The 15,518-nt window shown below is 46.5% G+C and overlaps 2 protein-coding genes across 3 annotated transcripts in view; one reads left to right on the top strand and one right to left on the bottom strand.

Moving 5' to 3' along the window:
- The window catches only part of TNFRSF8 (TNF receptor superfamily member 8), a 35,181-nt gene extending 28,878 nt beyond the window's left edge, over positions 1–6,303 (bottom strand). The window contains exon 1 of the mRNA XM_079987071.1: positions 6,210–6,303. Within this exon, the coding sequence (XP_079843197.1) occupies positions 6,210–6,287 (78 nt within the window). The 5' untranslated portion in view covers positions 6,288–6,303. The remainder of the gene's footprint in view (positions 1–6,209) is intronic.
- LDLRAD2 (low density lipoprotein receptor class A domain containing 2) overlaps positions 1–15,518 on the top strand; it is a 790,445-nt gene that overhangs the window by 42,515 nt on the left and 732,412 nt on the right. The gene's annotated exons all lie outside the window — the stretch shown is intronic.

Consider the following 15,518-nt stretch of genomic DNA (forward strand, 5'->3'; position numbering starts at 1 on the left):
TTACTTGGAGGGTTCAGCAGGAAAGCATCTGCCGGAATAAATCCTTGAACTGTAACAACAACATTTATGTCCTGCCTTATTTATTTACTTATTCATTGCACCCCCCCATTTTTTTCCAAAGGAGCTCAAGGCGGGGTCGGTGTTTCTTTCTCCCTGTCATCATTTACTCTCAACCACAACCCTGTGAGGGTGGACACTAAAGGTCACCCCAGTAAGCTTCATGGCTGTGTGGGGATTCGAACCCACGTCCCTCACAGGTCCTAGCCTGGCACTCTAACCCAGGGGTCAGCAAAAGATGATAGTTGAAAACTCCCTACATCAGCAAACTTTTTCAGCAGGTCCACCGTCCCTGAGACCATGTGGGGGGCCGGATTATTATTTGAATGAATTCCTACGCCCCACAAATAACCCAAAGATGCATTTTAAATAAAAGGACACATTTTACTCATGTAAAAACACCAGCCAGGCCCCACAAATAACCCAGAGATGCCTTTTAAATAAAAGGTCACATTCTACTCATGTAAAAACACGCTGATTCCCGGATTTAGAAGGCAATTGGGCCGGATCGGGCCCCCGGGCCTTAGTTTGCCTACCCATGCTCTAACCCCTATGCCACATGGCAGTTCTCCTCTCTGTTTGGATGGCGTGTGGACAGGTGTGCCTGACTTTTGTGTGTGGTTCTTTGTAAAAAGGTGTTGCTCCACCTCCTTTTGGCCGTGGCCCCGCCTACTGGTGGCAAACAGCTCATTGTTGTTGTTTAGTTGTTTAGTCGTGTCCGTCTCTTCGTGAGCCCATGGACCAGAGCACGCCAGGCACTTCTGTCTTCCACTGCCTCCCGCAGTTTGGTCAAACTCATGCTGGTAGCTTCGAGAACACTATCCAGCCATCTCGTCCTCTCTCGTCCCCTTCTCCTTGTGCCCTCCATCTTTCCCAACATCAGGGTCTTTTCCAGGGAGTCTTCTCTTCTCATGAAGTGGCCAAAGTATTGGAGCCTCAGCTTCAGGATCTGTCCTTCCAGTGAGCACTCAGGGCTGATTTCCTTCAGAATGGAGAGGTTTGATCTTCTTGCAGTCCATGGGACTCTCAAGAGTCTCCTCCAGCACCATAATTCAAAAGCATAGATTCTTCGGCGATCAGCCTTCTTTATGGTCCAGCTCTCACTTCCATACGTCACTACTGGGAAAACCATAGCTTTAACTATACGGACCTTTGTTGGCAAGGTGATGTCTCTGCTTTTTAAGATGATGTCTAGTTTGTCATTGCTCATAGATTTATAGAATTGTAGAGTTGGAAGGTACACCAAGCATCATCTAGTCCAACCGCCCCTCCCCCCCCCACCGCCGCCCGCGCAAGATATGTCCACAAAGGACTACAGCCTTTGATCTGAAAACAGGCAGTCACCCCTGTAACGGAGACCTCCACAGAGAGGGATCCTTTATGCCTTTCCTCTCCTTGATGTATTGCACATCTGGGCTTGAGGAATCAGACCTGGAAGTTTTCTTGCATGCAGAAGGTTCGATTCCCAACGGCATCTCTGGGTAAGCCTGGGAATGCCTCTCCCCTGAAACCCAGGAGCGCTGCTGCCAGTCAGAGTAGACGATACTGAGTTGGATGGACTCATTATCAGGCAGCTTCCTCTGTTGCTTTTAAATCAGCCCTATATTCACAGCCATGAGGACTAGAATTTTACGTTATCTTTTGAAGAAGCACCACAGCATGGCAGCAAAAGGAGCTGCCTGCTATTTCTGTGCAATACCCAGACCTAAACCTAGATGTGGGACGCGGGTGGCGCCGTGGGTTAAACCACAGAGCCTAGAACTTGCCGATCAGAAGGTCGGCGGTTTGAATCCCTGTGACGGGGTGAGCTTCCGTTGCTCAGTCCTTGCTCCTGCCAACCTAGCAGTTCGAAAGCACGTCAAGTGCAAGTAGATAAATAGGTACTGCTCCGACGGGAAGGTAAACGGCGTTTCCATGCGCTGCTCTGGTTCGCCAAAAGCGGCTTAGTCATGCTGGCCACATGACCTGGAAGCTGTACGCCGGCTCCCTTGGCCAATAAAGCGAGATGAGCGCCGCAACCCCAGAGTTGGTCACGACTGGACCTAATGGTCAGGGGTCCCTTTACCTTTAACCCTAGATGAGCACTTGCTCACTGCCAAGCGGCACTCGGCACACGCTCCAGGGCACTCTCGCCTAGCTTAACATTTCACACCTCTGCAAGTGCTTCAAGTCCAGTGATACCTCAGGTTACATACGCTTCAGGTTACAGACTCCGCTAACCCAGAAATATTACCTCAGGTTAAGAACTTTACCTCAGGATGAGAACAGAAATCGCACACCAGAGGCGCAGCAGCAGCGGGAGGCCCCATTAGCTAAAGTGGTGTTTCAGGTTAAGAACAGTTTCACGTTAAGAATGGCCCTCCGGAACGAATTAAGTACTTAACCCGAAGGACCATTGTACAGTCATGGTTGGAGGGGTTGCCATGTTCTCTCACCCGCTAGGGCTCTTGCGCCTTTAACAAGCCAGACCAGATATCTTCGATCGAGGGTTTCTAACCTGTAGACCAGGCTTCCTCAAACTTGGCCCTCCAGATGTTTTGAGACTACAGTTCCCATCATCCGTGACCACTGGTCCTGCTAGCTATGGATCATGGGATGTTTGGAGAGCAATGTTTGGAGAGCCACGAATCTGCACCACCCACTCCTGCTTAGACACTGAGGCTGGAAAGGCAGAGAATATTTTAAAAAACCACAATTCGGCTGTTAAGTGGATATTTTAGATTAGATTAACAGCGATGTACTGAGCATGATTAATCTTGTGTTGCACCCCTTACATGATGACTCAGCTGTGTGCATGTCGGGGCTGTGTGCGAACCCTCCTGACCCAGGGTTTGATCAGCGACTGGTCAAAAGAGCTGAATATGTTTAATTTGGGAATATGTTTAACCTGGGAGTCATTTTGGAGTCACAGCTGTCCATGGAGGCGCAGCTCAGTTCTGTGTCCAGGGCAGCTGTTTACCAGCTCCATCTGGTACGCAGGCTGAGACCCTATCTGCCCGCAGACTGTCTCGCCAGAGTGGTGCATGCTCTGGTTATCTCCTGCTTGGACTACCGCAATGCACTCTATGTGGAGCTACCATTGAAGGTGACTCAGAAATTACAACTAATCCAGAATGCGGCAGCTAGACAGGTGACTGGGAGTGGCTGCTGAGACCACATAACACCGGTCCTGAAAGACCTACATTGGCTCCCAGTACGTTTTCGAGCACAATTCAAAGTGTTGGTGATGACCTTTAAAGCCCTAAACGGCCTCGGTCCAGTATACCTGAAGGAGCGTCGCCATGCCCATCGTTCAGCCTGGACACTGAGGTCCAGCGCTGAGGGCCTTCTGGCGGTTCCCTCCCTGCGAGAAGCGAAGTTACAGGGAACCAGGCAGAGGGCCTTCTCCATAGTGGTGCCCGCCCAGTGGAATGCCCTCCCATCAGATGTCAAAGAGATAAACAACTATCTGACATATAGAAGACATCTGAAGGTAGCCATTGTTTTAGGGAAGTTTTTAATGACTGATGTTTTAATGTATTTTTAATCTTTTGTTGGAAGCCGCCCAGAGTGGCTGGGGAAACCCAGCTAGATGGGCGGGGTGTAAATAAATGATGATGATGATGATGATTAAGCAAAATAAATGAATTCGGAACTACAGTGGTACCTCGGGTTACATATGCTTCAGGTTACAGACTCTGCTAATCCAGAAATAGTGCTTCAGGTTAAGAACTTTGCTTCAGGATGAGAACAGAAATCGTGCTCTGGCGGTGCAGCAGCAGCAGGAAACCCCATTAACTAAAGTGGTACTTCAGGTTAAGAACAGTTTCAGGTTAAGTACGGACCTCCGGAACGAATTAAGTACTTAACCCGAGGTGCCACTGTATGAGGCTCAGAAACAAAAGGGCATGTTCAGAGTGCGACCCCTGCCCAAGAAGGACCCTCTGTATTTAATAAGGTTGTTCCACAATATAAGAGCAGCCCTTATTTTGTTTTACATTGGGGTGGGGGAAACTGGGCTCTTTGGATGCTGCCAAACCACAACTCCCATCAGGCCTAGCAATCACACTCAGCAGTGGGGGATGATGGGAGCTGTAGTTTAGCAGCATCCAGAGGGCCAAATGTTCCCCATACCCAACATGGGAAGCTGCCTTCATTGATGATGGTGATGATGAAGAAGATGATGATGGAACCACAGCACTGGTCCGCCTCCCTCATTCCTATCCTAGATCCATAGAATTGTAGTTTGAAGAGATCCCAATGGTCACTGAATGGCAATGCATCTCCAGTGGCTTTTAAGCACATCCAAAGCATGATCTTTCCCTCAAAGGATTCTGGGCATTGTAGTTTCACACACACACACACACACACACACACACACACACACCACTCTTCAAAAAGTGACAGGTCTCAGCAAACCTTCCCAAACTACAGTGCTCAGAATTCTTCAGGGCGGGGGGCGGGGAGGAAATGCACTTTGAAAGTACAGTGGTACCTCGGGTTACATACGCTTCAGGTTACATACGCTGCAGGTTACAGACTCCACTAACTCAGAAATAGTGCTTCAGGTTAAGAACTTTGCTTCAGGATGAGAACAGAAATCATGCACGGCGGCGCGGCGGCAGCAGGAAGCCCCATTAGCTAAAGTGGTGCTTCAGGTTAAGAACAGTTTTAGGTTAAGTACGGACCTCCGGAATGAATTAAGTACTTAACCTGAGGTACCACTGTACAGGCAGCTCACATCCACCCTCTCACCAGCAGCAGTTCTTGAGTTTTTCCCAGCATCGCTCTCTTCCCACCCTACCTAGAGACACCAAGGATCAAATCTGGGGCATTCTGCATGCCAAACAGCAGCAGGCTCATTCCTCACCCTGATACTTTGTTGGCTTCCCAGAGGCACCAGCGCTGGACCGGCAGTCCCCCAAGAGGGTCTTTCTTACATTTTTGGGTGCCTGCCGGCCAAGGGATTGTCTAGAGAACACCCATCTCTCTGTCCCCCTCCTCCCCAAAAAACCTGGGCAAGATATACCCTTGGAATAAAGTCAGGAGAAGGGGCGTGGGTTTTAGAGTCAGTTGGGCCACTGGCCATCTAGCCCATTGCTGCCAACACAGACTGGCAGCAGCTGTCCAGGATCTCAGGCAGGGGAGAGATTTCAAGCCCTAACTGGAGATGGAGCCTGTCCTTCCAGTGTGCACTCAGGGCTGATTTCCTTCAGAATGGAGAGGTTTGATCTTCTTGCAGTCCATGGGACTCTCAAGAGTCTCCTCCAACTGAGCAAAGAACGTGAGGCGAGCCCGCTGGGTCAGGATCAGGCCAATGGCACATCTTAGTCCAGCATCCTGTCCTCACAGCCATATGCCCCGAAGGGAAAGCAGGATTCAAGCGGAAGAGCCCTCCTGTGGATTCCAGCAACTGGTCTTCAGAAGCATCAGACTTTTAGAAGACATCTGAAGGCAGCCCTGTTTAGGGAAGCTTTTAATGTTTAACAGACCACTGTACAGTGGTACTTCGGGTTACATACACTTCAGGTTACATACACAGCAGGCAGCAGGAAGCCCCATTAGCTAAAGCGGTGATTCAGGTTAAGAACAGTTTCAGGTTAAGAACGGACCTCCGGAACGAATTAAGTACTTAACCCGAGGTACCACTGTATTTTAATACTTTGTTGGAAGCTGCCCAGGGTGGCTGCGGAGACCCAGCCAGATGGGTGGGCTATGAATAATAATAATAAATTATCATCATCATCATCATCACTGTCTCTGAAGGAGAACATAGCCATCGAGCATAGCCACGAGCCATCGCTAGCCCCCCCTCCATGCATTTGTCACTGCCTCCTGCAGCAGCGAGTTCCACAGGCGCTGCGTGTCCTTCCCCTAAAAAGTGATGCAAGATCACAGTCCTCATTGCTCATTGCTCCCACCGAGTAGTGCTCCAACAACCTTGTGATGGTTCTTCCCCTTCTTAAAAGCATAGAATTGTAGGGATCCCCAACGGTCATTTAGCCCCCAACAATGCAGGAATCTCAGCTAAAGCACCCATGACACGTGGCCATCCAGCCTCTGCTCAAAAACCTCCACGGAAGGAACTTAAACCCCCGACTGATTCCCTCCGCCACCGCCTGGAGCGCGGCGCCACCACGTGCGCCCGATCCAAAGCCGCGCGGATGCCTCACCTGGGAAGGCGCCGCCGCGACCCTCTGCAGAACCAAGAGGAGGAACAGCAGCCACGTAGGGCGACTCCAAGCACCCATGGCGACTCCGGGTCTCTCTCCCCACTTCTTCAGAAAAGGGAGGTGGGCAGAGCGCAGGCTGCCCATCTGCCCGCCCGGCGAGGAGAGCGCAGGGCGCAGGGCGCAGGGCGCAGGGACCTCCCCAAAGCGCGCGGGATCTGCGCCGGGCGAAAGAAAAGAATAAAATCAACTACGGGGTTGGGGCTGCGGTCAACCTCAGGACTCCGCCCCGAGGTGCCTACATTCAATTAACTTTTTTAAAATAAAAAAAACCCCTAGGTCTGCGGCCATCCTCGCCTGAGAACGTGGTTTCCAAATCACACATCACAGGCGCTTACCGGTAGCTTATCTCCCGCCTTTCCCGTTATCTGCCTCAGTTTGCCTCCTGTGAAATGGGGACAAGCCTATCCAGGGTTGACCGGTCAGGTGTTTTTTGGGGTTGTTGGTTTTTTTTAAACGCCCTTTGTTTTTGCACGCTTTTAAACCAAGAAGTGTGCGGGCGGGCGAGAGAGGGAATCTTTGGTCCTCGCAAATGCAGCTGGATTTCAACCCCCGGCAAGTCAACATGAGCAATGGTTAGAGCGCGGAGTGTGTGTGATGGGAGGTGAAATCCGGCATCATTTAGGGAGGGTCATCGGTGTTTGCCTGCCGCGGCTTAAAAGGCAGCTGAGGTCTGCCGGCTGCCTGCTGGTCTCTCCGGCTTGCAGAGTTGTCACCTGCTATTATTTTTTCCAGATAAGGTTGCGCTTAAAGAAACAGAAAAGTGCTATTTAGGAGCTGTGGTTCAGTGGTGGAGCACCCGCTCTGCATGCAGAATGTCCCAGATTCAAACTCCCCCCCCCCCCAGCACCTGCCAACTAACACCCTGGAGAGCTGCTGCCAGTCCGTGCAGACACCACTAAGCTAGATGGGACCGTGCGAGGCAGCTGCTTTGTTCTCTCTCGTCCCCCCCCCCCCCCCGCAGCAAGTAATCTCATGGCAGGCAGCGTGTGGCAAGGCTGGACTGAGACCAGAACTATTTGGGTGTTATTTTCATTTCTTAAAGGGTTTTTTTTAGGGGAGGAGAAAGTCACGCCTTTTTTAAAAAAAGTGTCGCTATTAAATGACTCTGCCTTTTGTAATGTGTAAGATCACACACACCCTGAGAACATTTATGCTTAAGCGATATGCTTGTAATGAATAGCAAGGGTTAATGGCTGGTCTGGAGCAGTCTCATAGGTGGCTGTGGGTTCATTTATTTAGTAATGCAAGATTGGGGGGGCGGGGGCGGGCTTTCCCTGCTGGGTCAGACTGAAAGGGTCCAGCATCTTGGTCACACAGTGGCCAACTGGGACCCGAGCTTTAAGACCATTTATCTGCAGCCATTCACCACCAAAACTGTCATTTGGGGGTAAACTGCCTCTAAAAATGGAGTCTCCATCAATTTGGTTGTGGCTGACAGCTGGGAGAAAAGCAATGACAAACCTAGACAGCATCTTAAAAAGCAGAGGAGAAGCGTACGTAACCCAAGGTACCATTGTATATAAAAACATAATAAAACATTTTTTAAAAACTTCCCTATACAGGGCTGCATTCTGATGGTTCAGGGACGCGAGTGACACGGTGGTCTAAACAACTGAGCTTCTTGGGCTTGCCGATCGGAAGGTCGGCGGTTCAAATCCCCATGCCGGGGTGATAACTCCCTACCCTCCAACATTTCTCTGATGAAAGTAGGAGCATCCTAAGGAAATGTGGGATCAAATTAGAAACAGAAATCGTGCTCCAGCGGCGCGGCAGCAGCAGGAGGGCCCATTAGCTAAAGTGGTGCTTCAGGTTAAGAACAGTTTCAGGTTAAGTACGGACCTCCTGAACAAATTAAGTACTTAACCCGAGGTACCACTGTATGTTGGAAGCCGCCCAGAGTGGCTGGGGCAACCCAGTCAGATGAGGTATAAGCACCGACAACTGGGAAACACTGGCCTACGAGTGCTCCAGTTGGAGAACAGCCTTTACCAAAGGTGTCATGGGCTTTGAAGTCACTCGAACTCAGGACGAAAGGGAGAAACGTACTAAGAGGAAGGCACACTCGGAAAACCCTCACCGTGACCCAACTCCTGCCCAGAAACCTACGTCCCCACTGTGGAAGGATGTGTGCATCCAGAATTGGCCTCCGCAGTCGCTTACAGACTCACTGTTAAAACTGTGTTTATGGAAGACAATCTTACTCGGCTATAAGGGATTGCGGAAGAAGTACAGTGGAACCTTGGGTAACAGACGCTTCAGGTTACAGACACTTCAGGTTACAGACTCTGCTAACCCATAAATAGTACCTCAGGTTAAGAACTTTGCTTCAGGATGAGAACAGAAATCGTGCGGCGGCAGCGGGAGGCCCCATTAGCTAAAGTGGTACCTCAGGTTAAGCACAGTTTCAGGTTAAGAACGGACCTTCAGAACGATTTAAGTTCTTAACCCGAGGTACCACTGTAGTTGTTTTGATAAGGAAAGCTGAAAGAGGATGATACAAGAGTATAGGACCAAACTCCTCGGAGCCAAGGTCCCTTCAGCCCCCCCCCATAGAATATTTGAGGAAGCCACCCCCCCCCAGTTGATGGGCATTACCATTCAAATGGTGTTTGTGCACCATGTCTTGTGATTGATTATGCAGGGTGGGGCTTACCTGCGCCCTCCCCCCCCCCGAATATTTTTTCAAGTTGGCATCCCCGGACAAGAGTCCTGCTGCCCATCTAGTCCAGCATTCTGTTTTTTGTTTTTTTTAAAGATATTTATTAGCATTTCCAATTTAATACAAAAAACCAACAGAAAAAAGCAATACACAAAAGATAACAAAAATGCAAGAACACACAATTAAGAAAAAAAAAAACATATATGATTTCCATTACTTATTTCCATTACCTTAATTCCCAGACCTCCTCTCACCTCCCCCTTTTGTATTCCAGTTCAAATTCTTAACTCAGCAAATCCTTATTATAACTTATTATTACTTATTTAACTTATTGCTCCTCCTTTGCATTACAGCTGGTAACCACTTAATTTCTGTCCAACATCATTTCAACATTCCTTAATTTTACAATATTTCTGCAAATAATCTTTAAACTTCTTCCAGTCTTCTTCCACCGCCTCTTTTCCCTGGTCTCGGATTCTGCCGGTCATTTCTGCTAGTCCCATATAGTCGATCATCTTCATCTGCCATTCTTCCAGAGTGGGTAAATCTTGTGTCTTCCAGTATTTTGCGATGAGTATTCTTGCTGCTGTTGTTGCATACATAAAAAAAGTTCTATCCTTCTTTGGCACCAATTGGCCAACCATGCCCAGGAGAAAGGCCTCTGGTTTCTTCAAGAAGGTGTACATAAACACCTTTTTCATTTCATTATATATCATTTCCCAAAAAGCCTTAATCCTTGGGCACGTCCACCAAAGGTGAAAGAATGTACCTTCAGTTTCTTTGCATTTCCAACATTTATTATCGGGCAAATGATAAATTTTTGCAAGCTTGACTGGGGTCATGTACCACCTATACATCATTTTCATTATATTCTCTCTTAAGGCATTACATGCCGTAAATTTCAAACCGGTGGTCCACAACTGTTCCCAGTCAGCAAACATAATGTTATGTCCAACATCCTGTGCCCATTTAATCATGGCAGATTTTACCGTTTCATCCTGCGTGTTCCATTTCAGCAGCAAATTATACATCTTTGACAAAATCTTAGTTTTAGCTTCTAACAATTCTGTTTCTAATTTCGATTTTTCCACCTGGAATCCAATTTTCTTGTCTAGTTTATAAGCCTCCATTATCTCTAGTCCAGCATTCTGTTTTGCAGTGGCCAACCAGATTCCTGTGGAATTCCCATATGCAGGACCACAGCCCAACAGCAACTTTCCCCTCCTACGGTTTCCAGCAATTCAGAAGTATTATTGCCTTTGATAGTGGAGGAAGAGCATAGCTTTCACGGCTAGTGACTATCAATAGCCTTATTCTCCTCCGTGAATTTGCCAATCCCTCTTTCTTTCTTTTTTATAATAATTTTTATTGCATTTTCAACTTTATCATAGTTACAATTTCCATACATAATTCAATAAACTCAAATACTGCTCTATCCGAGCATCGACCTCCTCCTGCCCCTCTTTCTGCCTTCCATACATATTTACTTTATTCTTAGCATTTCTATAACCACTTTTTTACCTTCTCTCATATATATATATTTAAAATTCCCCTCATTAAATGTAAATCAGTTCCTTATAATCACATGACAAAACATTTCAACTCAAAGCTACAAACGTTTTCTGGTGTTTACAATGTTCTTTCATATATAATATAAATTCGCTCCAGTCCTTTTGAAACAGTTCGTCACGCTGATTATGGATCTTCCCCATCAGCTTTGCTAACTCCACATATTCCACCATCTTTCTTTGCCATTCTTCCACTGTTGGAAGCTCCTGTGATTTCCATTTCTGAGCCAGAAGTATCCTTGCGGCCGTTGTGGCATACATAAACAAATTCACATTTTTTTTGGAATTTCATCTCCAATTAAACCTAACAGAAACACCTCTGGTTTTTTTTATTGAAATTGTATTTAAAGATCTTTTTTAATTCATTGTAAATTAGATCCCAATAGGCTTTCACCCTGGTACACGTCCACCACATATGATGGAAGTTCCCCTCCTTCTTACATTACCAACAATTTTTATCCTGATTTCTATACATTTTTGCCTATCTTTCAAGGCCATCCAAGTTGCTGGCCTCCTGCAGCAGCGAGTTCCACAGTTTAACGGCGACGGACTGCCGAGTGCAGGACTTCCTTCCATCCGCCCTGAATCATCCATCGCTGAAGATTGAAATGAAAGGAAAGTTTGAAATTGCAACTGAAGGTTGCAAGCAAAGGAAGGGTAGCAAAGAGAAGTCTACGCATCTTTAGTGCCAAGTCATGAATTCATGGAGGACAAATTCTGATGAAGGGATGCAGGTGGCACTGTGGGCTAAACCACAGAGCCTAGGGCTTGCTGATCAGAAGGCTAGTGGTTCGAATCCCCACGACGGGGTGAGCTCCCGTTGCTCGGTCCCTGATCCTGCCAACCTAGCAGTTCGAAAGCACATCAAAGTGCAAGTAGATAAATAGGTACCGCTCCTGCGGGAAGGTAAACGGCGTTTCTGTGTGCTGCTCTGGTTCGCCAGAAGCGGCTTAGTCATGCTGGCCACATGACCCAGAAGCTGTCTGTGGACAAACGCCGGCTCCCTCAGCCAATAAAGCGAGATGAGCGCCGCAACCCCAGAATCGGTCACGACCGGACCTAATGGTCAGGGATCCCTTTACCCTTTACCTTTACAATTCTGATGAAGAGTAAAATTAATCAGAGGTGTGGCCAGAGAGAACCAATCAGAGGTGCGGCTGGAGATTTGACGTGAGAATGGGGTTTCATGTTCAGGAAAACACAAAAAGAGCAAGGATTCAGGTGGGGGCTTCCTCTCTGCGTGATTTCTTGCAACTTTTAGCTCTGCGTGATTTCTTGCAACTTTTAGTATATTTTTGCCTTTCCCCCAACAGCGGCTTCTACGAAGGCACGCTCACTTAATGTTTTAGAGAGATTTTACATTTCCTTGTGTGGTTGATAATAGGCTGCACAGATACTAGATTTTCTGCGAGTCCGCCCCCCCCCCCCCGCTTTTATCAATTTTGTAACAGAAAGTGCCTACAAATCATAAATGGCAAACAACAGGAGAGGAATCTCCAGAACAAGAATAAAGGTAAGTTAAAAACTAAACAAGACCTAAAGGAAAGGTTGACATTTAGTCCGATTATTTCTGTCTCTCTTCACGAGTTCCAGCATAGGAATGCCAAAATACCGGAACCTGGGACAGTCAATTTCGAATCTGGCAGTGTAAGTTTTTCCCAATTACAGTGGTACCTCGGGTTACAGACGCTTCAGGTTACATACACTTCAGGTTACAGACTCCGCTAACCCAGAAATAGTACCTCGGGTTAAGAACTTTGCTTCAGGACGAGAACAGAAATCGGGCTCCGGCGGCGCGGCAGCAGCAGGAGGCCCCATTAGCTAAAGTGGTGCTTCAGGTTAAGAACTGTTTCAGGTTAAGTACTGACCTCCGGAACGAATTAAGTACTTAACCTGAGGTACCACTGTACTCATTCTTCCAGTCTTAAATTCAGTTCTCCACTAAGATAGGGCATATAAGATAAAGGGCACCATTCATCAGTTAATTTTAAATAAATTTAATTTTTGCATAACACTTTCTTTTCTGGTTTTTTCTGTTCTTTTTCCCTTCTGTAAGCTGGTTTGAGAGAGAGGAGTGTGGTATAAATTCCTTAAACCAAAAAGTAAAATAAATAGATGAAAACCCACATGTCTAAAGGATACCATGTTCTGATTCAAAGTGAGAATGCGATGAAGTGGGAAGAGAAAAACTATTAAGAATAATTCAGATGGCAACACTTGTTGAAATGCAGCCAGGAATTAACAGTAGAAAAATGAACTTTTTGTTTGACATCTCCTGACCTTTCTGTTTTCAATCATCCCTTTTCAAGGAACCCACAGGGCAGTGAGTTCAGACCTTATCCACAGTTCCTATCAAAAGAAAGACAGAAATCTCTGATTCATCCATTGCCAGGGTGATGCTTTTGTGGCATCATCAGTTACTAGTTCGGTCAGCGGCATCCCACACATTCCCTGTTCCTAAAAATGCTTCTCAAAGCTTTCCAATCAAAAAAGGAGTTGCTTCTACACTCCCACGCAGCTGTCCTGAACTCACATGGTTAAGGCAGCATTCCCCACATAGACTATAGACTGCTGTGTGCTGCCTTGAGACATTTATCGTTTAAGAATTTGTTCAATAAATCAATAAAAGCCTGTGGGCTGTTTGTGTTCAGTACAATTGCACCAGAGTGTAGAAGGGACAAATATTTCATTCAATATAAACTGGCACTTGGGGTTTATCAATGGCCTCAGTTCTGCCTGTTAATTCCCATCTTTGGCAGTCAGTGCCAAAATGCAATCTGGTTGTTACATTTTAATTACTTTACTCGTGTGTGTGTGTGTATGTGTGCAATGTATAAATATTCTTATAAATATTCAAACAACACCCCCCCCAAAAAAAAAACCAAGCCCAGCTACACAAGAGAGAGGGAGAAACAGCCTTGATGGTGTTTTCAGAAGTATTTTAATATATATATATATGAAAAATCAGAGGCAGCATCTGTATCCGTGTGGCGGCATTTGCTTCTTTTAAACTCATGGTTGCCCTCTGGTGGTTTAAATAAGTACATCCATTAAAAAGAAGTAAGATTTCTGTTTATTTTTGAAAAAAGGAGTTCCCCGCGAGATTGTGGGTGGTTTTTAGTCAATTAAAAAAGACTTTTAATTTTAATTAAATTTAATTTTTTAATTTTTAAAAAATTAATTTTTAAAATTAAAATTTTAAAATTAAAATTAAAATTTTTAAAATTAAATTTTTAAAAATAAATTTTTAAAAAATTAATTAATTTTAATTTTTTAATTTTTTTAATTTTAATTAAAAAAGACTTTTAATTGACGCATCTAACCCTGGGGTGGCAAACGTCCCATTCAGAAGCCTGACCCAGCCTTCCAAAGGTTGTAGCTAGCTAAATCCTACTCGGGAGTAGACGCACCAAAATTGACAGACCTAGGTTAGACATAGGGACGCGGGTGGAGCTGTGGTCTAAACCACAGAGCCTAGGGCTTGCAGATCGGAAGGTCGGCAGTTTGAATCCCTGTGACGGGGTGAGCTCCCTTTGCTCGGTCCCAGCTTCTGCCAACCTAGCAATTCAAAAGCACACCAAGTGCAAGTAGATAAATAGGTACCGCTCCGGCGGGAAGGTAAACGGCGTTTCCATGCGCTGCTCTGGTTCGCCAGAAGTGGCTTAGTCATGCTGGCCACATGACCTGGAAGCTGTACGCTGGCTTCCTCGGCCAGTAAAGTGAGATGAGCGCTGCAACCCCAGAGTCAGCCACGACTGGACCTAACAGTCAGGGGTCCCTTTACCTATACCTAGGTATAGGTAAATTTCAGGAATTTCAGGAATTTCAGGAATTTCAGTGGGTCTGCCCTGGATAGGGCAGGCATTGGATAATACCCTTTTCCACAGATAATTGGCATGCAAAAGCCAAGAGGGGCTATGGTGTGTGCGCATGTGAGAATATGAGGTGATACCTCCCAGTTCTGTCCCTGCGGCGCCCTGAGGATTGACCAAGGTGAATATGTGGCCCCTTATCCTACCCCCAATGAACTGCTTGCAGCCCTAGGGTGGTTGTACCCAACTACATTTTACTCAAGAGTAGACCCCTGATTGGTTCAAAATTGGGAAAGGAGTACAACAAGGCTATATATTGTCTCCCTGCTTATTGAACTTATATCCAGAATTCATCATGCGAACGGCTGGGCTAGATGAATCCCAAACTGGAATTAAGATTGCCGGAAGAAATATCAACAACCTCAGATATGCAAATGACACAACCTTGATGGCGGAAAGTGAGGAGGAATTAAAGAACCTTTTAATGAGGGTGAAAGAGGAGAGCACAAAATATGGTTTGAAGCTCAACATCAAAAAAACGAAGATCATGGCCACTGGGGCCATCACCTCCTGGCAAATAGAAGAAATGGAGGCAGTGAGAGATTTTACTTTCTTGGGCTCCATGATCACTGCAGATGGTGACAGCAGCCACGAAATTAAAAGACACCTGCTTCTTGGGAGAAAAGCAATGACAAACCTAGACAGCATCTTAAAAAGCAGAGACATCACCTTGCCAACAAAGGTCCGTATAGTTAAAGCTATGGTTTTCCCAGTAGTGATGTATGAAAGTGAAAGCTGGACCATAAAGAAGGCTGATCGCCGAAGAATTGATGCTTTTGAATTATGGTGCTGGAGGAGACTCTTGAGAGTCCCATGGACTGCAAGAAGATCAAACCTCTCCATTCTGAAGGAAATCATCCCTGAGTGCTCACTGGAAGGACAGATCCTGAAGCTGAGGCTCCAATACTTAGGCCACCTCATGAGAAGAGAAGACTCCCTGGAAAAGCCCCTGATGTTGGGAAAGATGGAGGGCACAAGGAGAAGGGGACGACAGAGGACGAGATGGTTGGACAATGTTCTTGAAGCTACCAGCATGAGTTTGACCAAACTGCAGGAGGCAGTGGAAAACAGGAGTGCCTGGCGTGCTCTGGTCCAGGGGGTCACAAAGAGTCGGACACGACTAAACAACTAAACAACAACAATAAAGACC

The sequence above is a fragment of the Podarcis cretensis genome (assembly GCF_951804945.1).
Source record: "Podarcis cretensis genome assembly, chromosome: 8".
Taxonomy (NCBI): Eukaryota; Metazoa; Chordata; class Lepidosauria; order Squamata; family Lacertidae; genus Podarcis; species Podarcis cretensis.